The following is a 26,059-nucleotide window of genomic DNA, read 5'->3' as shown; positions in this document are numbered from 1 at the left end:
TATTTGTCAAGTATTGGTGCAAGCAATGCAAAACATAACAGGCATTTTCTTTTTTATTGTCTACATATTGATCCATTTCCTGAACCTGAGCCATTGCAAGTAGGCTTGATGACTTTAACAATTTTCCTTTTTGAACAGTAATGTCTTTCCCTCAGTCTTTGTTCTGCTCCACAAGGTTTTACAAATAATGACAATATAATACTTTTGTACCCAGCAACTATTATGAAAATGGACCATATAAATCAATTGTCAATGCGGTGTGACTCATGAGCTAAGAAGCTCTTGGCTCCACATCCTACATCAGAACATCCAATTTGGACAAACTGGTTTAAGGGTAGTGCTGCCCAGTTACAAGAAGTCCCTTGGCTGACACATTTACACCAAGATCCTTTTCTGTGGCAATTGTCCGCATAGAAAGTCGATTTCATGGCACTATTTTGAGTCAAGAATAAGCAAAGTGCCAGCAACTTGCCCTCTACCCTTTCCTGTCACCTTAATAAGTTGAAACACAGTGGCTACTGCATTCAAAGAAGCAGTTTCTGTCATTCTGGCAAAGTGGTCTGTGTTAACTTTGCACAGCAGAAATATTTACATACAGAATGATTACAGTCTTGTCCCTTAAAATGTTTGGAATACCACTTTCCTTGGGGCAGTCAAAATGAAATAGTATATTCAACCTGTAAAAAACTGTTATGAAAAAGGGAGTGGATAACCAAGTGGACAAAACATGGCAGTGAGCTATTTCACTTGGTTATGTTATGCTTGCATATGATCTCAGTGTCAGATTAGATATTAAGCAGAGTATTTCCTACAGTGTTCATGTTTATCTTCCAATGATGGAAGGGATGCTGTTCCTCATCAATCAGATGTGCAGACTAATGTGGTGCCTTTACTTTCCAATGAGCCATCAGTAAACAAAATATAGTAAATGCAAAATATGAAGGTCAGGTATTGAGAGAGAGCACTGGTAATGCTTGCTACCCATATTGTGTGGTTTGACCCACAAGCAAACCTAGTTCAGATGAGGTGACTCAACAGGCAAAGGTAGAGCCTTGCACTCAATGGCACATATTACCATGTGACTTGAATGTGCATGGAAAACTGTATTTCTAATGCTCTTGCATTGTTTCTAAAACTAGAGGTGTGTCCAGTGGTATAGTGGATCCAGGGTTTGCAGAGCTGAAGCTCTGGGACTTTTTGATGGGCAGGGACTATGACATTCTCTACCATCCCCACTCCGAGGCTTTCCTGCTCCTTATGGACTCCGCAGCTGGGAAATAAATTTTCCTAGGAATAGTCAATTGTTGCCAGCAATCCCTGTTGTAATGCCTGTTTGAGGATGGTTTGGTCTTGAATGGATGATTGAGATTGCTTTACAAAAGATCTGTCCCCCCCCCTCCCATTTTTTATATGGACTAATCCAGCTTCTTGCATTTTCAAGATCAGGGGAGGGAGTAAGCTGAATCTGTCACCACTGCACCTCTGGGTCATCATCATAAAAGAAGGCTGCAATCTACCACAGAACCCCAGAAAGACAATTGTGAGGGTGCAAGAACCACAGCCCAAATATGCAATTGCATAGTGTCAGGAGAAGAAATTTACAAAGAGAAAAGGTGTTGGGGTGGGGCCGTGAGATGCAGGTTACCATACACATAAAGGATGTGGTAAATTCAGGAAAAAGTTACCAAAGGGATTTTGAGGAAAACAAATGGATTTTTAAGTGTTTGCAAAAATGAAGTCTCCTCAAGTTTACTTAGCATCTAGAGACAATGCAGCAATTGAAACCAAGGTGCAAGAGTAAACAACTTTCCTTTTTAAAAACATTTCCCAAGCAGAACTGGTTCCCTGAAAAAAAAAAAGCTTGCCTGAGTCATTCATCATGTGCTGGAGCTGCCAATTGCGCATATTACAGTTCTTCTCAATATGCCAGAACGTTCCCCATGCCAGCTTTACTGGTAGGGTGGGTGGTGCCTTATGTAATATGGTGAAACCTCCATCATCATCATTGTTGTCATTGTCATCAATGTTGTCATAATGGTAGTCAGACAATCTATTTAAATTGTATAGATAATTTAAAATAAATAATTCCTCTTAAGTAGAAACTGCCATACACTGAGGGGAGAAAAAGTGGTATTCTGGGCCTGGAGAAGGAGATTCAGTGCTGGATCTTTGGCTTTTATTAAGATCGGGGCTAAGCAATTCTGAAGCTTTAACACTGTTCCCTCATTCTGCCCATTGTTTTGTTTGTTTCTGGAAATGTTGATTGCTGGACTACATAAATAATGCAGGATGGCATTATCACCCTTCTGATGTGAGGCATTTAATTGTTTGAGATAACAATCATTAGCACATGTTCTATGCCCACATTTCAATTGGACCATGACAACTGTGTAAAACAGTTGCCGAGCTTGGAAAAATGACAGCTACTAGAATTCTGAAACTAACACAGCCAATGACCATTCTCTCTGGTGAACTGAGGGTATTGCAGCCACAAAGAGTAACTTTTCTAAGCTCTGACCATTGATTATTTGACTACTTTGGAATGAACAGAAAACATGCTAGATCCCTAAGAAGCAATATCTCACCACCTATAGTTCCTCAGTGAGAACAGCTTCGGCAAGAAAAGTGATATGGCTGCATCCTTAATGAAGAGGTCTGTTCTCCACATTCACTACATGTTTAATAAACTAAATCCTACCCCACCCTCCTTTTTAAAATGAGGAATGGATTTCTTCTTTAGCAGGTCTCCAGTTTAAGATCCCTGTAGCAACCCTTAGATTCATGATGAGTAATTCTGTGACGTTGCATTGGAAAAGACTTGAGCATCCTCTTGGTTTGAAGTGATGTCCCAGGACACACATGCCTGCTGCACTGCATTCCTGCATTCCTAGCTGAATGTTACAATACCCAGTCAAGAGCAAACTCACCTACTTTCTGCAAGAACCCTAAGTATGCAATGTGATTATCCATGTGTTATAAAATTACATATTTCTACCCATGTATATAGTCCTAAATTCTTTCTGTGCATATAGTTTCTCCCCTCTCCAATAAATGGCTATAGATTTGGACAATGTTCATGGTCCAATACTAATGATACAAAATAGAGACAGTTAATAATGCTTTTCCTAAAAACACAGCTGGTTTTTTTAAAAGTCAGATAGATAAATATTAAAGATTTGCTCCAGAAAACATTAGTTGGAGCTGGTTATGTCTGTCCAGATTTCCACGCACATCTGCCACCAGAATTGACTAAATCCAACTTGTTCTAGCATTCTGAAGAACCATCCTGGGAAAGCTTGAGACAAAGATATTACAAGCTATGCTTATGCCTCTAGCACAGTGTGGGGATATGCTATGCCACCATATCAGGGCTGGTTGTGCTTTGGTAGCCTACCAGGACTCCCACACTACCATATCTGGATTCCCACTGGAACATATTCTGGTGATATCTCCAGGACAATGTAGCATGGCTCCATTGTGAGCAGAACATTTCCTTTTGTTTTTCAAAGATAGCTCTTGCATTGGACAAGTTTCTGGAATGCTTTCTTAAAATCTTCATTAAAGATTGTGTAAATCAGTGGATTAACAAGAGAGTTGATATATCCCAACCATGTCAGAAAATTAGACATTTCTTCTGAAATCTGACATCTCTCACAAGTATTAACAACTACCTCCTTCACAAAGAAGGGTAGCCAGCAGATGACGAAGGCACCCAAAATCAAACCAAGAGTAGTTGCTGCCTTGCGTTCTCTTGTGGTAGAAATTCGTTGTCTCCTCCACCCCTTTTCATTTTTTGATTCAGAGTCGGGGCTTCGCAGAGAGAAATGGATTCTGTCCAAATCTCCTGAAGGGTTAGATTTTTTATCTCTGCTGCATGATGCTGAGGAAGTTAGCCGGCAGCTTTTTTCACCTGCTTCCAGGAGACCCTGTCCGTTTACCTCCTCTTTGAGAACCCGGCTCACACTCCTTCTGTGAAAAGTCTTGGCAGCCTTGTATATTTTATAGTAAAGGATCAGGATTAATGCCAGGGGAATGTAAAAAGCTCCAAATGTGGAGTAAATGGTAGAAGCAATGTGATCATGCTTAATGATGCATTCATCATCCCGGTTGGCTGCCTGGTGTCGCCAAAACAAAGGTGGCATGGAGATGAAAATGGAAATGATCCAAATAATGGCAATCATTATGCCTGCAAGTTTAGGGGTTCGCTTCCTTGCATACTCCACTGCATCTGTGATGGCTCGGTAGCGGTCCAAAGCAATAGCTGAGAGATGCAAGATAGAACAGGTACAGCAGGTCATATCAACACTGAGCCAGATGTCACACATAACCTGACCCATGGTCCAGGTCTCTTTGACGATGTAGACAATGCTGAAGGGCATGACTAGGATGGCAACCAGGAAATCAGTGACAGCCAAGGAGCAAATTAAATAATTAGCAGGATGGTGGAGCTTCCGTGTCACAATGATTGCTGTCATTACAAGAGAGTTGATGATAGTCGTCATTACTGCTAGGACAGAAAGGGTGAGAGAAACCAGAATCTTAGACGTTACTTTTTTAAATGGTTCTTCTAATGTATCATTTCGTTCCACTGTATAATTTTGTTCAGTGAAGTTTAGGAAATCCATGATTCCCTTTGGGGCAATTTTTATTTAGTGATGACACCTATTTGAGAGAGAGAGAGAGAGAGAGAGAGAGAGAGAGAGAGAGAGAGAGAGAGAGAGAGAGAGAGAGAAACACTGTTTAGGAAAAAAGAAGACCCAAACATGCTCCCCAGAATTTCACAATACACAACAGATTTTAATGTTCTTCTCATTATATTTCTATAATATATCCTTTTGTATCTCTTAGGAAAAAATACTTTTTGTTCTCAAACTGCTTTCATACTGTGATGATCCTCTTGGACTTGAGCCACATGATGTTCCAGTCCCATTTATTTGGAAGGACTTCACCCTTAAGGTGAAACAAATGTGATATTATCTGTGGGATTGCATTTATTATGTCCATTTTGTGTTTTTCTTCTAAATAACAGCTGTGATGTTAGACATGTTTGTAATAGATAAGAATTGGGTCTGAACATCTCCCATCTGCTGTTATCCTCATGAATCCCACCAAAACTACTGTTGCCTGTGATATTTTTGTCACATAGGAGAAATAGCATCCTTGGAAAGGAAGGATTTTCCACCCAGACTGCAGTAGCAATTTACCACTGTTGTTTGAAAAATCAAAGCAGAACCAAATACATACATTAAAGCAAAAGCAAAACGTGGTGCTTATATACTGCCCCATAGTGCTTAAAGCACTCTCTGCGCATTTTATAATGTAAGTATGCTGGCTACAAATTGCCCCCTCCACAATCTCAGTTTACCAACCTCGGAAGGATGGAAGGCTAAGTCAGCCTTGAGCCAGCTACCTGAATCCCCTGGGTTTTGACTGCAGTCCTGCCATTTAACCATGTGCCATGAGGCTCTTGATCCTGATCCTTTATTGCATTAAATCTAACCAAAACAATAACATCACTTGTAACTTGACCCCCACTGGTTTTTTTTTAAAAAGATTGTTTTTCCAAAACCAAGATCCTGTTTTGGGACTGTGTGGTCCAGTTTTTTCAACTACTTACTTCTTTTGAGTCTGCTAATCTTCACTGGTAACAGTGGGGCCTAAATATGACTGCTGGTCTCCACTAGAATGGATCCACTGAATGGCAACTCAAGACTGTAAATTCTGTTGATTCAGTAGATCAGAAAAGACAAGAATTCGGGCCTTCTCGGCGGTGGCTCCTCGCCTCTGGAATAATCTACCTCCTGAGATTCGTGCGGCTCCCTCGCTGGGTATCTTTAAAAATCAACTAAAAATATGGATGTTTCGGCAGGCCTTCCCTCCAGTCAACTCCTGTTGTCCCCTTTCTCTCCCTCCCCATTGTTTGCCCCCATCTTGTTGAAATGTCTTCCACTATGTAAAAATTGTTTTATATATATCCCTATTGTGTATTTTTATGTTGTAAGCCGCCTAGAGTGGTCTTAACCGACCAGATAGGCGGGATATAAAATAAAATAAAATAAAATAAAATAAAATAAAAAAAATAAAAATTCACTTTGGAACTAGAAACTGGGTTTATTTCTGTGATTCATGATGTTGTAGCTCCTCTGGCTAATCTTGGACAAGGCATCTATGAGCACTCACATGAGATTAAAGGTGCTTCCAGATGTAATCACACAGCCTGAAAGACAGAATTTGGCCACAGTTACATATACCCTAGTTACATCACTTTTGATTACTGTAACATGCTCTACATATGGTTATCTTTGAAATCAGTTCAGCTGGTTCAAAATGCAGCAGCCAGACTGCTGATTGGAGCTGGTTTCAGAGAACATACCACTATCCAGTTACTGGCTCCTGGTTCATTTCCAGGCTTCTGATCTGTAAAGTCCTATATGGATTGGGTAAAGGCTACCTGAAGGACCATATCACCATATATGAGCCTTCTTGGCTCCTATGATCTTCAGAGTAGACTCTTCTCTTGGTCCTGTTGCCCTCACAGGTGCTTTTGACTAGGACCCAAGAGAGGGCTTTTCTGTGGCTGCTCTCAAATTGAGAAATTGCTCTTCCTTGGGAGCTTGTCTTGGTTGTCCCCACCTTTTTTCCCTTATGGCAAAAGTTAAAGGCCTTCCTTTAAGAATCAAATGGGTCAAATGTGAGTACATTCTGGATGATGGGCATTTGTTCTGTTAAAGCATGTTTTCAAAGCTTTTAAATGTTAGATTTTAATTTTCATTATATCTTTAATTCTTTTTTTTTGAACCTGTAATTTATTCTGTTTTTAGTTTGAGTTTTAAAAATTCATTTGTGAGCTGTCTTGGGTCCCATCAATAGAGGAAAGGTGCCACAGTACCAAAGCAGACAAACAAGCAAACAGCTGAAATATTTTACTTCTCATCAAGGCAAGGTATTAGCAAATTTAATAATGCAGCAGCTTTATGTGATTGTGGGGTCAAAGTGCCTTCTCAGAACTTTATGTGGCAATTTAAAAATTTTGAGGACAGAATGAAAGGCTGGAGGAATCTCTTACCATTATAAACACTGCCTGGAATAACTTGGGGCATCCTAAATCTTTATGGAGAACTGGTACGTGAAAACAGGTGCAAGTCACTATGGTTTCTGCAAACATTTTTTTTTACTATACATTTAAACAAATGGAGACAGAAAATAAATCAAAAACCCTAGGCACACCTCTTTAATCCTAAATCTTGGAGCTGGTTATTAGATAACATCAGAGCTTGCAAAAGTTACGTTGGAGATTTTTTTTTTTAAAAAAATCCTCACTCAGTAGGGGAAGTTGTAGTCCAGAAAGTAACTTTTCCAAATTTTGGTTATTCTACACTGTATTCTAAGGAGTCCTGCCAGCTGTATCTAGCCCAGCATCCTGCACAATAAGCCAAGTGGCTGCTTTTGTGAACATGACAAATGTTGCAGGAAAGCAATAGTATGACCCTATTGTTGCTACACCTGGAATCAATATTCAGTGCCATACTACTTCTGAACAGGGAAATTCTGTTTTGCTATTAATAGTAGGAATGTGCACAATGAAATCATTCAGTTCTGTTTCCTTTTTGGGTTCTTTCAGGGGGGTGTTCCCTTTTGTTTCCATGAATTTCAGGCAGTGGTCCTTTCATTAAATATAAAAGGGAATACTTCTTTCAGGTGATTTTGTTACATTTCTCCTCATTTGTTTCTCTTTGTAATGCATCCAAAAGTGATAAAAGACTCTTGAAAATGGCTCAAAAAATCAGGGACAATGCCATGGAGAGTCAGTGGAAAAACTCTCAAAAATGTTTTAAAAACTAATTTAAACAAACAAACAAAAAAAGCAGAGTCTCTACCCTAATCCATAGCTGCTGGTAGACTTCTGTGAAATTATCTGGTTCAATTTTATAGCCATCTAAGCCTGTGACCACCACTATATTCTGTAGCAAAGGAAAGCAATGAATATTAGATTATATTCATTGTCCTGTGGGGACATGAGAGAGTGCCTTCTCTGTCACTGCACCCAGTCTCTGAAATTCTCTTCCACAGAAGGCCAGGCTGTCCCCATCTTTGCTATCCTTCTGCCAGCAGGCAAAGACCTTTCTTTTCAGACAGACTATCTCTTAGTGTTGGCTGTCTGAGAGGGATTTTCAAATGGATCATTGTACCTTGTTGTTTTAAATCTATTTTTGGTGTTCACTTTATTTACCATTTGTAGTATAATGTTTGTTTGATTCTTTTTAATTATTTGTATACCTACTGTTTTTTAGCTTTTAGATAGTCTTTGATTATGTAAGCTGCCTTGGGTCCTTTTTATGGAGAAAGGTAAGGTAAAAATACAGTGGTGCCTCGCATAGCGATGATAATCGGTGCAGCAAAAATCGCTGCAAAGTGATTTTGTCGCTATGCGATTTTAAAAAGCCCATAGGAATGCACTGAAACCCCTTCAATGCGTTCCTATGGGCTTCAGACTCACCTTTAAACGAAAATCCTCCATAGGGCGGCCATTTCCGCTGCCCGGTAAGCGAGGAATCCATCCCAAAAAACAGTGGGCAGCCATTTTTTTACCCAGCAGCCATTTTGGAACCGCCGATCAGCTGTTAAAAAAATAATCGCTTTGCGATGATTGGTAAGCGAAACAGGGTACCGATCATCGCAAAGCGATTTTTGCCCATTTAAAACATCGCAATGCGATCGCTTTTGCGATCACAAAATCTTCATCGCTATGTGATTTCACTGTTAAAGGGGTGCCCTTTAAGCGACGCACCACTGTATTTTAAATGAATGAAGGAATGAAGGGAGCATTATAAACTCATGTGGCAGAATGTGATCTTTGCAACCTGCTGATACCAAAAGAGAGATTGAAAGGATTTTTTCCCCTCTTAGCAATGGAGGTGGTGGAAGAAGTTGGATATGTCTACATTTCCAGGAAAGCCCAATATTGTTCAAGTTTTGGGGATGCTGGTCATTCTGCTTGGGTGGTTCTGGGAGTTGTAGTTCAAAAAGCAGATTCAACAACTTCTGATTTTGTTGCCTGATGCAAAGAGCAAGACAAGATTTTTCAATCATTCCAAATAAGTTGACCAAACAGGCTAACAGAATCTCAAATACTGATGGACAGCATATTCAACCACACCTGAGGAGGGACAAACCAATTTAAGAGATGAGCGACAGGCATTTGGAGCACACAGCTCTGTCCTCCAACATAGAAGAACAGTCATGAGACTGTCAGTGCATTTCCTCTCGATGAGTAAGCATAGTAACTAGAAACATTGGTGACCAGGACATCACTTACCCACATCAGGGTGGGTAATATGTCATTCATATATATGTTAGAGATCATTGTGTGTGACCAATTATCTTCAATGAGCTAAATTAAGTACAGAGTAAAAAAATATGGAGTTCACTTGTAATAACTTTGGGAAAATGTTTATTAACTACAGGCTTCAGTATTTTAGTAGCAAAGGTCAAAATATAGCATTTGAGTGAAAAACAAAGAAGGCTGTTTGTCTTACATATTCCAGGCAAGCTTCTTTAGCTTTGAAGAACATTTCTAAACTGGGTAAGCCATTCCCTAAAGCTAGATGGCATGGATGCAAGTGTGGATGGAGAGTGAGCGAGCGCAATCAGATAGCATATGCTCAGGCAATCTCCATCTTGGAAAAGGAAGAAGGCACACAAGAGAGAGGAGGGGTAGGAAGTGACCAATGCACAATAGCACCCCAATAGCAGGGTAGAATTGAGTTATTGGCAGAATCACCCACTGCATACTGGGACACAATTGATCTGCATATTCCAACAGTATGTGCTTAGATTTGAGCATGTGATGGCCATATTAGTTTCCGAGTCCTCCTGTTTTGTGTTTCCTTCTGCCTGGGGAGAACTGGTTGGTGGCAGTAAATGTTTGCCCCCTTCTAGAAGCAAATGGCTCTGCCTCTGATGTTTAACACCCTGAATCCAAGCCTCTGCCATCCTGCATTATCACGGCTCTGCTGCCCAGCACTTGCTAGGCAAAGTGATTGCTCTGTTCTGCCAAAAGGTATGGCCAGTCCTATTAAAATCTCTCTTTAACCAACATGTGGTCGTTTTCCTATACTTTGAGGGTGGAGAGTTTGTCTTGCCATTTCTGGCCTACTCATTTCTCCTCCACAAAGTTAGATTCTGTGGAGATCAGAGGTGCAGAGATAGTTCAAAGCTATTGTTCCTTCTCCCCTTTTCAAGCAGTAACTGGTCACTGAACCAAGAAAAAGAAATTCCAGGGTCACTATATTATTTTCTTCTGTTCTTCCAACTTTCCAGAGACTGTCTATGTTTGGTTTTGTTTTGCTTATTTTTGTTTTTGTTTTTGCTTTACTTTGCACTGACCCTTATATCTCTGAAAGTAGAGATTTAGAAGCACGTGCTTCTTTTTCTAATTCTGTTGCAGTAGTTGAAACGAACAAATATGCCAAGTGTCTATTTTAGGTAGGGAGTGAGGGTGGCACAATAACTAGAAAACAATTAAGTGAATAATGGCATTTGCTGTTGCATTCCTGACTGTTTTCACTCCCTCATTACTGGCTCTTAGAAACACATTTAGGTAGGTGTGCATTCTACCTGTCAGAGTGAATGTTAATGCACAGGATATCTGTTTGCAAAGGAGAGCTAACTGGCATATGAAATATGCTCATTAATTGGTTCAGCTAAACATTCAGCTGCTGCCACTTAAGCAATGCCTCATTCAGCTTATTTTACAGAAATGTCACATGTGTTTTATTATTAAAAAAAAAGTATCCAAATTAGAATAGGACAATTTACACCTGAATGTGTTTTTCCTGAAGAACAGGTAAAGGTAAAGGATCCCCTTGAGCTTTAGTCTAGATATCTACTCTAGGGCGTGGTGCTCATCCCCGTTTACAACCCATAGAGCCAGTGTTAGTACAAGGACAGCTTCCGTGGTCATGTGGCCAGCACAACTAGACACAGAACACCGTTACCTTCCCACCGAGGTGGTACCTATTTATCTACTCGCATTTTTACATGCTTTTGAACTGCTAGGTTGGCAGGAGCTGGGACAAGCAACAGGAGCTCACTCTGTCATTTGGATTCGATCTTACAACTGCTGGTCTTCTGACCTTGCAGCACAGAGGCTTCTGCGGTTTAACCCACAGCGCCACCATGTCCCTACCTGAAGAATACATTGAGACAAAAATAATTGAGGGCAGGTATCTCAATACCAATTAGCAATGATAGCTAGTTTGGACCATAAACATAAATGCCGAAGATAAAGAACAGGAGGAGAAACTTGGGCACTTGCTTTACCTTGAGGCAGCCCAGAGCTGCCAACGTTAACTAGGAGAGGCCTCCCAGGAGTTCAGGCAGCACTGGTTTCTTAACCCTACCTGGAAACAATCTCGGCAAGATATCTACAATAGAATCTTTTGGAGATCATTAATTTTGAGGATGGCCATGAGATGGACACAACTTGATGACACACAGCAACACATCTGGACATGCCACAGACCTCCTGCATATATAGCGTGTGCTCTATCCATGAGCCACAACTCTTTTGCCACCTCCTTTCTCTCACAGACCCTTGACCCTCCCCCCATTTTGCCTCATGACATGTACAGCAATGCAAGACTCTCACTTGCTGCATGTTGGAAAAATAATAGACGACCAAGCAGAATGCTTCTTATGATCTTAATGAACTCTGTGAAAGAATTTACTTTTTCCATGGGGGGAAAAGCCTCTGAGGGTGGCTGACATGCTCAGAAACACAAATATTTACGATTTCTCTTGACATTTGCTAAAGATCTCAATGTCCCTAATTTGCTTCCAGGATGGAGATCACCTGCAACAGACACACTTAGAAAATGTTGCAAGACAATGCTGCATTTGGAAACAAAGGCTGGTACAATATTATATTCTGGAAAAGAATAGTACTTTCCTAGCAGATCAAGTGTTAACAGAATTATGGGTTTTGAAACTGCAATAGGAACTGGCTTCAGCTTGTTTAATGAGAAAGCAATATTTTAAGAAACACTAACAGAGAAATTGACCGATATTTGCCAGGGATTCTGCTTGACTAGCTCCTCCCCAACATGCAAAACACCAATTCTGCTTTTGTGCATGTGGCCACCAAAGGAATTATTTAAGGAATAACTTTAAAACATGGAAATTTTATATAGGAGTCTTCCAACTAAAGTGAATTGTTCTTTATTTTAGTATAAACTAAATTCATGTACAAAACAGAGCTGCACTGATGTTTGAATCCTTATCAGACAAAGGGCAACTTCATTTGCTGATAATGACAAATTTAGATTAGACTGCTAAACTGCAGCTCCTTGAAATATTTACCCTTCCAGCTTTGTAGAACTGTGCCAGTGATGGCCTTCTGGATATATATGCCAAAAATAACTATAACACTGCATGCATTTATCAACCAAACATATGTCAATCTATTAAAAATAAGAGGGGAAAGAAAGCTCTTATTTTTAGAATCTGCTTTGGCAAGGCAGAAAAAGTGTCATGATAACAAGAAATGTAGTTGGCTTTATTGAGACTATGGGTATAGTCCATATCTCATTTCATTTAATAGTTCTGGATAATTTCTGAGCCTGATAAATAAGCCTTAAGAATCCAGTGGTAATTCTATATCAATTGTCTGAGGTAGAATTATTTCCTAATAAGGCTGCCCCATAAAGTTGCAATCACTGCATGTTGGCTATTGGAAAATATGACACGCAGCAGTGTGTGTCTAAGATATACTTGTGGGGCCATTTGTTTCTTACCCATTCTACTTATCTGCTCATCCGCAGAAAGCATTTAGATGTATTTCTGCTATTGTGTGCAGGAGCACTCAGTGTTAAGCTGGGGTGTTCAGCAAAGCAGCGTGGTGCAGCAGACTATGTTGGGAAAGTTGCCCTTTTAAAGTACTGTAATTGGTTTCTACAAGCAGTTGTTTGGACTACAGCACCCAGAATCCCCTAGGCAGAATGGTCAAGATTTCCAAGCTCTGAGAAAAGTATACTGTATTGGCCTGGCTGTGAACTATGGACAAATCCCACTTCAGTAACCATAGACAGACATGGTCTTTTGTTGTTAGAAGAAAACTCATTACTATTACTCATTACAATATTTAGAAACTGATTTGGGGCATTACTCATTATTTTTCTGTTACTCTACCCCTCCCCCATCATAATATTAAGAGCATGGCATAAAATTCATGACGAAATCCTCAAAAAAAAAATTCCCTAAAATTACCCTTTAAATGTAATGTTGAGAAGCATGTTGAGAAAATGCTATTGCTACACCAACTGAGTAACTTCATTCCCACTCGTGTCACTTTTGAAATGGGAATACCCTCTCTTTCAAAAAAAGAAAAAGAAAGGAAAAGAAAGGAAAAAAAGAAAGAAAAAGTAAATTACTTCATGTAAATACTTCACTTTTAGCTACAAAATATAGCAACTGAAGCTTCATCCCTTACACTTTCTTGATATTGTCCTAGGCAGTAGATTTTTTTTCCAAAAAAGGGTTAATTCTGCAATCACCCTGCTTCACACATGGAATTTCAATTCAACTCTTTCTTCCATTCTCCTCCTGGTTTCTCTTCATACTACAGAAAACCTGTTTAGGAGAAAAAGACCAAATAACAGCCCAATGCCTTTGGACCGGCAGTGCTAGGAATCCTCCATTTATCTTAATTTTGCCAGATCAATAGCATTATCCAATTCCCTGAGATTTCTGAGACAACAATTTGAGATTCCAAGGTGATTCCTGGTGACATCATAGGAAAAGGGGTGAGGCAGGCCAGCTTGAGGGCAGGGCATCTTTTCCAGGCATTGCTGGCTGTCAGGAGGAAGCCGGTGACTCAAGATACGTATTCTGCTTTGCTCCAACTGGTATAAAGGACCCAGCTGTCAAAAAGCCAGGAAGGAAAGGAGGGGACTAGAGAGAGAGCTGGTGGAGCAAGTCCAAGGGACCAGTATGCCCACTGCAGTGACACGCATACAAATGCCTTCATGTGGAGCCAGTGACAGCTGGGAACAGCTGGAGATATGTCTACCCTGGCTTAAAGCCATATCTCTCACAAAAATTCAGCTTTCTCCTTCTCCAGTGATACTGGCATTTAGGTCCAGCACCTCTATGCTCTGCCTTTGGAAAGAATTATAAACATGCATGGTGGCCATAATTACTATTAGAAAGACTGACAAATATAACTTATAAGAGGGTTCTTCTGCACAAACCTTTTCCTGATGTTCCATGCATCTAGGAATTCATCAGTATCTTACATGGTGTGATCTTGGTTGTGGTTTGAACCCATCAGTCTGCCTTGATCTGCGTACATTGCAGGCAGGGTTCATTTCTGGGTAGTCGTAACTGTTTCTTATTTGCCATTCTGTAATAAATAGGAGAAATGTTTTTAATGCAAAGACTCTGAGACCATCCCTGGCTTTTCATCCACCCCCAGCCCCATAATAGACACCACTTTTTACTGGAAATGTTCACATATACACATTATTTCCTTTCATATTGGTCTATGGGATTTTTTTTCCTGGTAAGTAGTATCAGAGGATGCTTTGAGGCAAAAACGGCATTTCTGCCAGGGGAGTTCACAGTTGTGTGCACCGTTCTGCCCATGTGGCACTGCATTCTCACAACTCCCTAAGTCATTAAGATCAGAAGCTTGCAAATTAACAATGAACTCTATCAGTTTGGAAAAATACAACTGAAAATGGATTCACATGAATATTCTGCCAATTCCTCTGTTATCTACACAAAGCAGTTTTGACCATCTGTTTCCATACATGCAATGCAGAACAGTGTGCCTGATTCTGCTCTAGTGCTCTGTGTCCAGAGGGATGTCCTTGAGTCCTGTGGAATGTTTGCTAAGGGCATGAATAGACAGGATGATTACTCCACACTGAATTATACTCCTGTACTGCACATTCACAGATCATACCAATTGTATGATTTACACGTTAATTTTTTTTTTAGCCCAGAATGTTGCATTTTAATTGTTCGCACAGTGGGTGACATGAGCAACATTTGTCCTCTAACCCCACCCACTCTTATCTGTCATCTCTCTCTGCCAATATCATCATGTTTTTCTCCACTCTTTAAAGCTAAAAAGAGTGCTGTTTTATACATCCTTTTGTGTCTTGTCTTGCAACCAGCTCACTGACTGTGGTGGTGCACAAGTTAACATAAATTATAGATGTGGAAGACACGGATTTACTGTTTTTCTGAGTCATAAAAAATACATTCCATTCCATTCTCCTTAGCACAACAATACACCCACAACAATACATACCAATCACCCATCTACAGAAAAAGACAAAAGCCTATCTCACAGCCATAAATACTGCACTCCCAAGCCAACTACACCAGAGCACAGAGTGCTGTCCTCTGAAGATGCCGGCCACAGAGACTGGTGAAACGTTAGGAAGAACAACCTCCAGAAATGGCCTAAGAGGCCGAAAAACCCACAACAACCATTAGATCCCTGCCATGAAAGCCTTCACGAATATATTACTTAATTTTTTTTGAAAACAACTAAAGTAGTCCTAAAAGGCTGCATAGATATATCACAAACTTTCTTTAAACTATACAGATGTAGTGCTAGACTCAGTCCAGATGAAAAACAACAGCCATAATGAAACTTTATTTTAGTGGTGGTGCAAACCTGTGGAATTAGAAATTATGTCACCTAATCATTGGAGAAAATATTGATATGATCAATATTGTATCAATACGGGACAAATAAATAGCTGGATAAAAGCCTGTCTGGTTGTGCCCCAACTGTTGAAGAAGCATAAAATTTCAGCAAGTTCAATAGATGATCACTGTGTGCACAGGTGAATATGTTCCCAAGACCCCATCCATTATTTCTTTAGTGTTTTACAAATGTGCTGGAAGAAAAATGATTCTGTCAGAGTTTTATAAAATATGGCAGTCCTAGCCATTCAAGTGGCAGAAAATTGGACTCCTATTCTTTTTGTCAGTAATATAGTGAACAATCTCTATAAAATGCACACTCTGTGGATCCTTGTATTTTTCCACTTCAGGAATAACATCTTGCATTTCAAAGCGTCAAATGAAAGACATTTTATTTGCACAGTTTTGTTTCCAGGATGCTTTAAATAAAGCTGCTAGCATAAGTACTTTCAGTGAATGGGAAGCCAGTTGCTTTTTACAGGTCTTTTCCAACAGATGGCCTTTTTATTTATTTGAGATTATTTTTTAATATTTCTGTATTTTAAACAAGATACTTTAAATCAATAGCTAAACATTAATAAAATAATGATAAAATAAAATCTCATTGTTGAATCAATGGAGGTTTTGGTGAGCCAACTTTTCTACTGATTCAAATGGGCCCACTCTAACTGCAATGTACTTTAGCACAGATCGGGCATTAGAATCAATGGAATTTACAGAAGAGTTGAGTCACCAAATCTCCATTGATTCAATGGACCTAGTTGAGTGTGAGCTACTACACTAAGCAACAGGATTTGGGTCAGTAAAAATAGGAGACCAATTCATTCAAAACAATTCATTAAAATGTTTTAAAAACCAGGAGAATAATTGGGACAACACCAAGACAAGTAAATATGTCATCTTAGTACCACATATTATAAAAAATCCACTGATCTTACATACTTGCATGCCTCCAGCTTCCATCCTAAATACACTGCAAATTATATTGTCTACAGTCAAGCCGTTTGATACAATCAGATCTGCTCAGACCCGCAAGATAGAGACTCCACACTAAAGAATCTTCAAACGGCATTTCTGAGATTACAGTACCCACCCAATATGATTAAAGAATGGGTTAACTGGGCAAGATGAATGCTCAAGAGGCAACCTATTGCAAGACAGACTTGGAAGAGAAAATTACTCAACCCTTGTTGGCAGGACTATATTTTCTTATAGGGAAGTCCCCAATTCAAGCAGCTATTGACTAACAATAGACTACACAACACTGATACAGACATACCCCGTTACAAACCCAGATGCTAGTTCTATCCCCACACCTAATGTGGCAAAACAATTACAGCCACCAACGAAGTCATGCACAACATCAGGGGCCTGTTTACTTGTTTGTCTGCATGCTAACATGGTCTCTTGTGATCTTTTGCTAACAATGCCCTTCTGCACTCTACAGTGGACAAATGAGAGGACCTCTGTGCAAAAGAATATATGGGTATAAATTTGACTTCAGGAATGGCAACATGTAAAAACCCGTTTCAGAACATTTCAGTGTACCTGCACACTCTTTGAATGATCTGGAAGTCACCAATTTGGATAAAAACACTAAAATGTAAGACTTAAAAGAGAAACAGCTGAGATATGGTTGCTGGAAACCCATTTAAAAGGACTGAATATCAATCAGCGGTTCTTAAGTCATTGCCAATTTTGAAATGCCATGTTGATTCCCAGTTTGCCACTTGTGTCTACTGTACTATTCTTACCTTGCAGACTGTTAACTGACAGTATGATAGCCTATTCCATTAGTACTAATGAACTACTGTCACTTTGCCCATTATCTGTATCCCCCTCAGTCAAGTGGCCATGTGTAAATATGACAGTCATAAAGTCTCACTCTAATGTCTAAGGAAGTGGACATGATCCAGGAAAGCTCACGTTAAAATATAAGAGTTAATCTTTAATATTCCACAACATTTTCAACTCTCTCTTTTTTTCTGTTAGTTTTGTCAAATATGTCTTCAGTTAATGGCAGAACTCTGAGATGGGAAATTTGGACTACAGTTCCCAAAATCCAACCCGTCTATTAGCCCCACATGAGCTTATCCTTCTCTCAGTCCCACCACCCTCACAGGCACAACTGATGAGGAGCATATGAGAGAAGGTCTTTTCAGTTGCTGATACCAGGCTGTGGAGTGCACTCCTTCAGGAAGCTAGTTTGGTCCTCTTCTTCTTGTCCTGCTGCCAGCAGGTAAGGCCTCCTTTTCAGGCTGGCTTTTTGCTGATTTGGACAAGTATTTTTATAGGGTGCCCTGCCTGCCTGCCAGCCTGTTTACCTGTTTGCCTGCCTGCCTGCCTGCCTGCCTCTCTCTCTCTCTTGTTGTTTTAATTGGCTTAATTTGCTTCCAGGATGGAGATCACCTGCAACAGACACACTTAGAAAATGTTGCAAGACAATGCTGCATTTGGAAACAAAGGCTAGTACAATATTATATAATTGTTTTAATTAATTCTAAGCACCTAAAATTAAAAAATAAAAATAAAATCTAAACCTCAAACATTTTTCATCTCTCACAGAACACTTCCCAATGGGAATCTCCTCAGTCTCAGTGTTGATTCCACAGGATTCCATAAGGATTCCTCAACAAAACACTTTGAGGGACTATATGATCATAAGAGAGTATATGATCTCATCCAATTCAATAGAACTGCCTCTGAAAAGAATTACAGATAAAGAAGCCACTTTCCTAATAATTCATTCTTTACTTTTGCTTATTCCTTAATTTTTTTAAAGAATTGCCTGATGTATTTGTCTTGAGTTATTCCTTTTTACAAGATATTTTTATAGCTTTTTCCTCCGAAAAGTTTTTTGAATTCTATTAATGTACACAAGCGATTAATTGCTGAACAGCAAGAAGCCAAGATTTCATTAAGTGCACTAAAAGGGCACACCAGCATGAATCTGCCAACTCTACTTCCGACATAAACTTAATATTTCTCCTGTCTCCAAATCTCCTTATTGCTGGAAATGTCTGTATGTGAAATTACTTTAACTGTGTAAACTAGGATTATGTTGTAGAATTTGGGATACTGAATAGTGGATTTGAGTATCCCATGGCAAGTGTTTAAAACTCATTCAGTTCAGCATTTTGGATAGCTCTGGTCTACTTGCAGACTAAGGCCTGGAATGGATTCACAGTGTGTTCTGATCCTTGACAGATTGGCTTCCAAAGGTGAGGTCTGAGGAATCAGAAGCATCCAACAAGTGCAGTCAGGGGAGCCCAGAATTAGCAGCAAAGCAGTCCAGAAGTGAAAATCCCAACCAAAATCCAAAGGCTATGTAAAAAGGTAGGTTAGGGTCAAGCTAGTGCAGATATGCTGGAGGCAAGCAAGGAGAGTCTATGGTTCAAACAAGGTAAGGAACCAACCAACCAACAGTAAGGCACCAAGCACAAGGCAGGCTGGGTCTGGAGCAAAGTGAACCATTGTTGCCATTAACTGATGGTCTTCAACAGAGGACTCTTATAGCTCTCAGTTACAAACTCCAGGCCAGCCCATTAGTTTTCTTGGAAGGAAGAGATTCTGTCCCCCGAGGAATCTTTCCCTACTGATTGGCACTTTACCTGGTAGCTTTCCTCCAGTCCTGTATCTTCATCCTGTATGACTCTCATGGGCTGGCTGTGGGTCCAGCCTCCTCCTGGGACTCAGCTCCTGAGCCCTGGCTCCAAGAGTTTGAAATCTGAAGGACCTGGCAGGTCCCCAATATCCAGTTTTGGCATCTCTGGCTTGTTCTTGCTGGAGGACTCCTCTGTCAGCACAATGAGTCCTACTCAGAGATAGGGAAAGATACTTTTTGGAACCACTACTCCCAGAGTACCTTAGCTAGCATGATAACCTGTAGTTCAAAGATGTAACTTTTCCAAGCTCTGGGTTAACTACAGAATGAATATCCAACAAGAACTGGAATAAAGTGTAGGACATGATTCTGAGAAAGTTCTGAGATTGCTGCCAATATTTCTTAGCCTATTCTACTCTGTATGGAAAAACATCGATACATAAAGCAATAGTGCATCGAGACTGACATTTGGAATGTGACAGGAAATAATTAAGTATGCATTGTTGGGATACATTCTTTAGGAGCATATAGCAAGAAGAAGAAGAAATCCAAAACAGCAGTTGTGTTTTGCAGTTGGAAGTACAGTAGCTAATATAAGTGATGTAAAGCAACAATTGTGATAATGAAGAGTAGTGCACACTGTGCATGTGGAAAGTAGAGAGATCCTATATCCCCCAGTAAGCAAATTCCTGCCATTCTGAGGAACAGAAAGATTCTGGGAGCTATAGTTTTTTAAAAGGCAATTTTTCCAAAGCATTGCAAGATGGATATTTCCATCCCCATTCATTTTGACATGCAGTGTTGTAGGCATTTTAAAAACGTTTATACTAAAAATATTCTTTTAAGCAACATTTCATGCTTAGCACAGGGAGGTGTGATAACAATGATAGCCTTTCTTTCTTTCTTTCTTTCTTTCTTTCTTTCTTTCTTTCTTTCTTTCTTTCTTTCTTTCTTTCTTTCTTTCTTTCTTTCTTTCAGCAAGGAAATATTATCTATTATTTTATAAGCCATGTTCAGCTGGATCATGTTCATGTTCCCCCCCCACCATTATATCAGATCATTTTACTAGATGGCATTGTTCTCTACTAACTTTCCTTAACACATCCAAGCAAACTGGAGAATGCTAAAATTAATTCTTCAGTGTAGACTGAGGGGAGAGCCTGTGTTTATCTTTAGAAGTATCTTGACAAAATCTCACTCTTATATATGCTAGCTCTCAGACATTTCTGATTACTAAATAAGGCATTCCAGCCTACAGTATTCTGCCATCTAATTGTCATTTCTGATATGAAAATAGCTGACTGTCACAAAAGCTTCTTTCTCTTGCATAATAGCTTTTGACATCCTTATGACATTTGACATAAGGCCTACACAAGGGTGAATGACTTTAACATTTAAGCTTTAGAACTAATTATTGAGAATGCAGAGTGAAGGACTAGTTTTAATTAATGTTTCATTTAGAGCCAGTCTTTTAAGACAATTATTTCAATGTGAAAAAGAACAAAGGTATGAAAAACAACTCATTTATTGGGTATAGAATTAGAGGTGCTACATGTTTCCTGGAAAATGGCAGACCCCTACGCAGCTATTAACAGTTTTATGGCAAAGTTAGAGAATACTATGAATTATCTGTGGTTCTGCACAAAATTATGTAAATCTGCAAAAATCCTGCCTGTATTTCTTACAGCTTAGTTAAAGTAAGGCAAGATATTAACAATTGAATATAGATGGTGTCTGTGCTCTTCAGCTTCTGTAGACTGCAATTAAAAAACAATCCCCACATGTAGAATTTCTAGTGTAAAAGGCTGATGGCATCATAAACTTGATTACTTTCCCTTCGGAGTTAAAAAATGAGCATTGTTTTCAAATTGCGAAGTATATTTTGGGAAGAAATGAACAAAGATTTCCACCACCTATATAGGATAATATATAAATGAATGAGTGAATTTGCAGATAAAATGTATTTTCAGAGGAGTGATATAATTCTTTATTCATTATTTCTATTCTGTTTCTCCTCTAACGAGATGAAGACAGCATGCATGTTCTTCGTATCTCCAGATTCATCCTCTGAAGTAAATAAAGCTGAGATCACCCAGTCAGCTCTATAGCCCTATTCAATCACTATAGAATCCAGCTTTGTCATGAAAGTTAGAGAAGGCCAAGCCCCATTCCCAGTAGCTTTCTTCACTCTTTCAGTGACAGGTCCAAAGAAGACAGATCCCTGCCTGCCTTTAGAGTCTATATGTGAGCAAAACCCACCCCCAAATGTGGATTCCTGCTCGCATGTGGAGTTTGCACTTGAGCAGGAACTTCTCATCTTCAGACTAGTCATTGCTTATGTGCACAAGGCAATAGCAGGGGGTGCTCCCCTGTGTTGGCAATGTGGATTCTGTAATGTTTGGACAGGGCTCTCAACTGAATGCGGATCTGTTTGGGTTCCCCAGTCTAAATATCAAGTCAGATAGTACAGATAGTACTTTGTCACAAGTTGGTACAAATCTTTATACTGTAGTTATCCTTCTGCAATCAAAACTGGAAATGAAGATCAGTTTAATTTTCTGATGACAAGCACAAAATAAAATAAGCTAAACATCTCTCAGCACTTAAGGGAATTTTACTTCTAAAAAAAATGAAAGCAGATACCATATAGCAGTTAATAACTATATAAAATATGTAGCCTCTGACAGTTCAGGCAATGTTTGTAAAAAAGCTCCACTTGCAGTATCTCAGAAAGAGCTAGTGGTAAGCTTTCACTGGTGAAGCATCTTACTCTTGAGAAATGTCGTGCTGCAACCTTGAACTCTCCCCATGCAGGACTATTTTGTTCTGTATTTTCAGGTGCACCCATTCATGAGGGCTCATGGGTGTCTCTGCTCCAGAGCAGCTTTCTACTAGCCACAGTGGGCTGTCCACTAACCCCTTAGAGCAGCATGCCTCCTTATGGGCCCTAGTCACCAGTGGTTCCTGCAGGGCTCTGCAGGTAGTATTCAAGTGTCATGTGATGAGGACAACATGTGTGGGACAAGAACTTTTCTAAGTTCCACCTGTGAGCATATGAAATTGTTCTATATTGAATTGAAGCTATTTTGATCAATTTAGTCAAATATTTTTTCCTGACTGGCAGGAACTTCCCGAAGTTCCAAATGTTAGTCCACACCTAGACAGCTGCCACTGATAGCCCTTTTAACTGACGATGCTTTGAATCATGCATCCAAGGTATGTGCTGCACTCTACTGGAGGAGACCACTTCTTCTCAACAGCAAAAGAATCCTGCAGTCAAGACAAGAAAGACAGGAAGGAAGCACTCCTGCAGCTGGTGCTTAGAGAAGGGCCTCACAATCCTCTGGCGTTCCCCATCAGTCATTGCAGGAGGTCCTCTCTCTGTTATGTCCTGAGGGAAACAGGAACGGGATGCATGCCAGCTTCCACCCTGGAACTAAGGGAGAGCTCAGAATCACCATGATGTTCCTGGAATTAGTCCTGCCCACATTTGCAACATTAAAGATATTCAGCTCATCACACTTCTCAGATGGTGGTACTAAACTCTGGAGAACATGGCAAGCATAATTATAGAAGACTTGGGGAGGTTCATCCTTGAACTTTGAAAGCTCTGACCCCAAATTTAGTGATGTCTGATGCAGTGTCAATTTCCAGCTCCATTTTGAGCAATACTAATATTGCCCCATCTCCCTACAGGTATAAAAATTTTGATATTAAACATAAATTGCATATTTCCATTATTACTCTCTAATTTGCCATTTCCCAGTGAATTCTTGAGTGGATGCCATCTGGTGCATTCTAGTGCTATCTGAATAGCCCTAAGCCCTTTATTGGTTCAGACTGATTGCGGCACTCTTTACAATTTATGCAGATACGAAGGATGCAATTCCTCTGCAGTTTCTTCTTTTGCCTCTTCCTTTTGTTGTGCAAAGGATTTAATTATATCTTTTTATCTGGTTTCTGCTTGCAAATTATTTGAAGATCTTTCCTCCTTTCATTCTTTTACTTTCTTTTTTTGTTCTATTTTGTTCATCTTTGTAAAAAAAAAAATCTGAATTGTATTTTTTTAGTTCATTAATTAATGGCATTCCATGCAAATTTGCAAATGAATAAAACTGTGGCCAGAATCCTGCTGACTTAGATGATTGCATTGGGGCAATTGTGCAAGCAATAGGAAGTGTTTTCTGGGCTAGGTTTTGCACACTCAGTTTGCCCTGATTGTGCTAGCGACTGCACGACTGGAGGTTTGATCCGGCATGAAGCAGGAAATTGGGGGAAGTAAAAATCACTTATGTAATTGAATTTACTTGTATGGTTTCCCCCAACAGTGTTTAGCCAATAATTCTGAAGTACAGTTTGTTACAGCAGACAAATTACACATTATGTCAGCATGTTGACCCAATTAAAATGGAGGAGGGGGTATATAGGCATCCTTCAGTCTAGAGAGACTACGGTAACATGCTCTGAATCAAGGAGTGTCCTCTCCAGAGCATGAAGCCCGGGTAAAGTAATATGGAGGATAAGCTGTTACCCAAGCAGCAGATCCCCCCTCTCCACATTGCTGAAATGGTCCAATGGAAAGGCAAGAGCCAATACGATTGGTTCCAGCAATGTCGCAGGAGTTGGCAGAACGACACAAGCTGCCTTCCGGACTCGAGCTCCGGACAATGCACAAAATCCTGTTGCACTTTAAAGTGTGAATTTTCATGAATCAAAATCTACTTCCTCAGACTGTCTTCTGTTTTCTAGTCTCTCCCTCTCACTCTCTCATTCTCTTTTGCTTTGCTTTGTTTCGCCTTTTCCAATTTTGTCAGCATGCTGAGGCAGACTTCCTTGGAAACTGTGGCATTATGCCAGTTGACAAAAAGCCACGAGCATCCTTTCTTTAGACTTAAATAGATGCTACCGAGTGGTGCTGCTGGCGATGGTGAGCAAGATCTGGATCGTGGTGTCTCTTGAAAAGCATCGAACCCTTTCTATCCCATCAAGCTCCTAATGAAAACATCCCTCTGTCAAACTACTATTACTTAATAGAACCCTTGCTGAAAAAACCGTAACAATTGCAAACAAACAAACAAAACAAACCTGTTTGGCTAAGTTGAATATGATTAAGAAAGGGGAATACTCTGTTCCCAAGTGAGTAATGATTAAAAACATCACCTCTTTGACGAAATAGTGCAACATCTTTGTATTTGGTGATTGTTGTAATTTTGCAGAATGAAAGGATGTTGCTCCTGCTGCTCCTAGAACATAATTTGCTACAATAGTTGCTATTGGAATAAAGTATTTCCAAGCTGTGACCTTTTGCAAGAACAGAAGAAAAACTTTGCTGAATGAGACCAAAGGATTGCTTAGTCCAGCATTCGGTTTTAACAACAGCCAAACAATCATCTTTGGAGACCCACAATAGGGATGCTTCAGTAGCATTTCTACTCTCTAGCATTTGGTATGCAGAGACACACTGCTTCTGATACTGGAGGTAATATACAGCCATCTCGGAATGATGGACGCTCCACCTTACCCGGTTCACATTTTAGTTTACTGGCCCTCTTCCAGTCTATTACTTATCCCAGACAGTGATTCAGCACCTCCTGAATTCAGTGAAAAGGAGAAATAGAGGCTGTGCCATCAATGTACAGACAGTAAGTACTTGACTGCAAGTTTCTGGGCAACTTCACTCCTCAATTCCATATAGATGTAAAAGAGGGAGAGAGAAGAACAAGGTGGAATCTTGTGGGATCCAGATGAATAAATGTGATAGGGTCTTGAATTGCTCACCCAAAAATAAGAACCGAAGTGATGCCGTGTCTTCAGTTCCTAACTAGAGACTTGCTCTGGATTCAGAATTTAGACAATGAAGTGAAGCCTTCTAAACAGTCTAAATGTTGGAGAGTTTGTACTGAAACTTGTGTGAATTCCAGTAAAAACGCACAGCAAGAAGTGCCAGCCGGTTGGGTAGAAGTTCCCCTTTTAATACCCGCCCCTCACCAAACACTAGCACTTAAAAGTGACACTCAGGAGGCTTTTTTTGTATTAAAGAAAGAATTCTATATTCTACTCACATGGATAAGCATTCAGAAGGTTTCAGGTCGATACAGAAAGAAGAAATAACAAAGACAATGTCCTTCTCCTTGGCCCACGTGGCTGGAGAGGTATCCAGGCTCAGAGAGCCAGGGTGGAGGTGTTACATCTTGAAAAGTGTGTGCAAGAATGGTGGCCAACAATGGAGGTTAATCACCACATGGCCAGAAGGGCTGGAAACAGAGGTGGAGCTACCCTACCCCCGCAACAACAAACTCCCTCTAATTGGTCAGTATGTAAACAACCAGGTAAACAAGTTAGTTTGTGTGCTGAAGACCCTTCCCCTTAGAAATTTACATCTACTGTAGATTGCATGACCATCCAACACTAAATGGGTTAGCTCCAAAATGCTGAAAGTTGCTTTCTTATAATATAACTTTCCTGTATCAGACCATCCCTTGCCCTTACTTGGTATGTCTATCTGTCTTCATACAGTACCTATTCCTACCTGACACCCCTTGTAACCAACCTATTCCAAACGTCAGTATGAAATTAATCTGATGAAACAGACATATGGATGGACAGATCTAACCCCCCCCCCCCGAGCTATGCTGGCTGGAAATGATGACAGTGTTAGTCGAGTTGCAGAAGATTACTATAGACCATTCATGGCGAACCATTTTTAGCCCCAGTGCCCTAACTGCAACACAAAAC

General features: G+C 40.0%; 1 protein-coding gene across 3 annotated transcripts in view; it reads right to left on the bottom strand.

The window, feature by feature from the left end:
• Positions 1-35: 35 nt before the first annotated feature.
• The window catches only part of HTR1F (5-hydroxytryptamine receptor 1F), a 132,192-nt gene continuing 106,168 nt past the window's right edge, over positions 36-26,059 (bottom strand). Inside the window, exons 2-5 of one of the 3 annotated variants that reach the window (XM_078389808.1) lie at positions 14,250-14,401; positions 13,490-13,629; positions 6,181-6,217; positions 2,136-4,662 (exon numbers count right to left, since the gene is read on the bottom strand). In XM_078389808.1, the coding sequence (XP_078245934.1) occupies positions 3,504-4,625 (1,122 nt within the window). In that variant the 5' untranslated portion in view covers positions 4,626-4,662; positions 6,181-6,217; positions 13,490-13,629; positions 14,250-14,401 and the 3' untranslated portion in view covers positions 2,136-3,503. Of the gene's footprint in view, positions 4,663-6,180; positions 6,218-13,489; positions 13,630-14,249; positions 14,402-26,059 lie in introns of all 3 variants that reach the window. The other 2 variants (XM_078389809.1, XM_020811008.3) reach the window with 2 other exon arrangements.

Source organism: Pogona vitticeps, chromosome 3 (assembly GCF_051106095.1).
Source record: "Pogona vitticeps strain Pit_001003342236 chromosome 3, PviZW2.1, whole genome shotgun sequence".
NCBI classification, from domain to species: Eukaryota; Metazoa; Chordata; class Lepidosauria; order Squamata; family Agamidae; genus Pogona; species Pogona vitticeps.
Note: the sequence above shows the minus strand (reverse complement) of the source record. Positions and strands in the feature narration are given on the sequence as shown.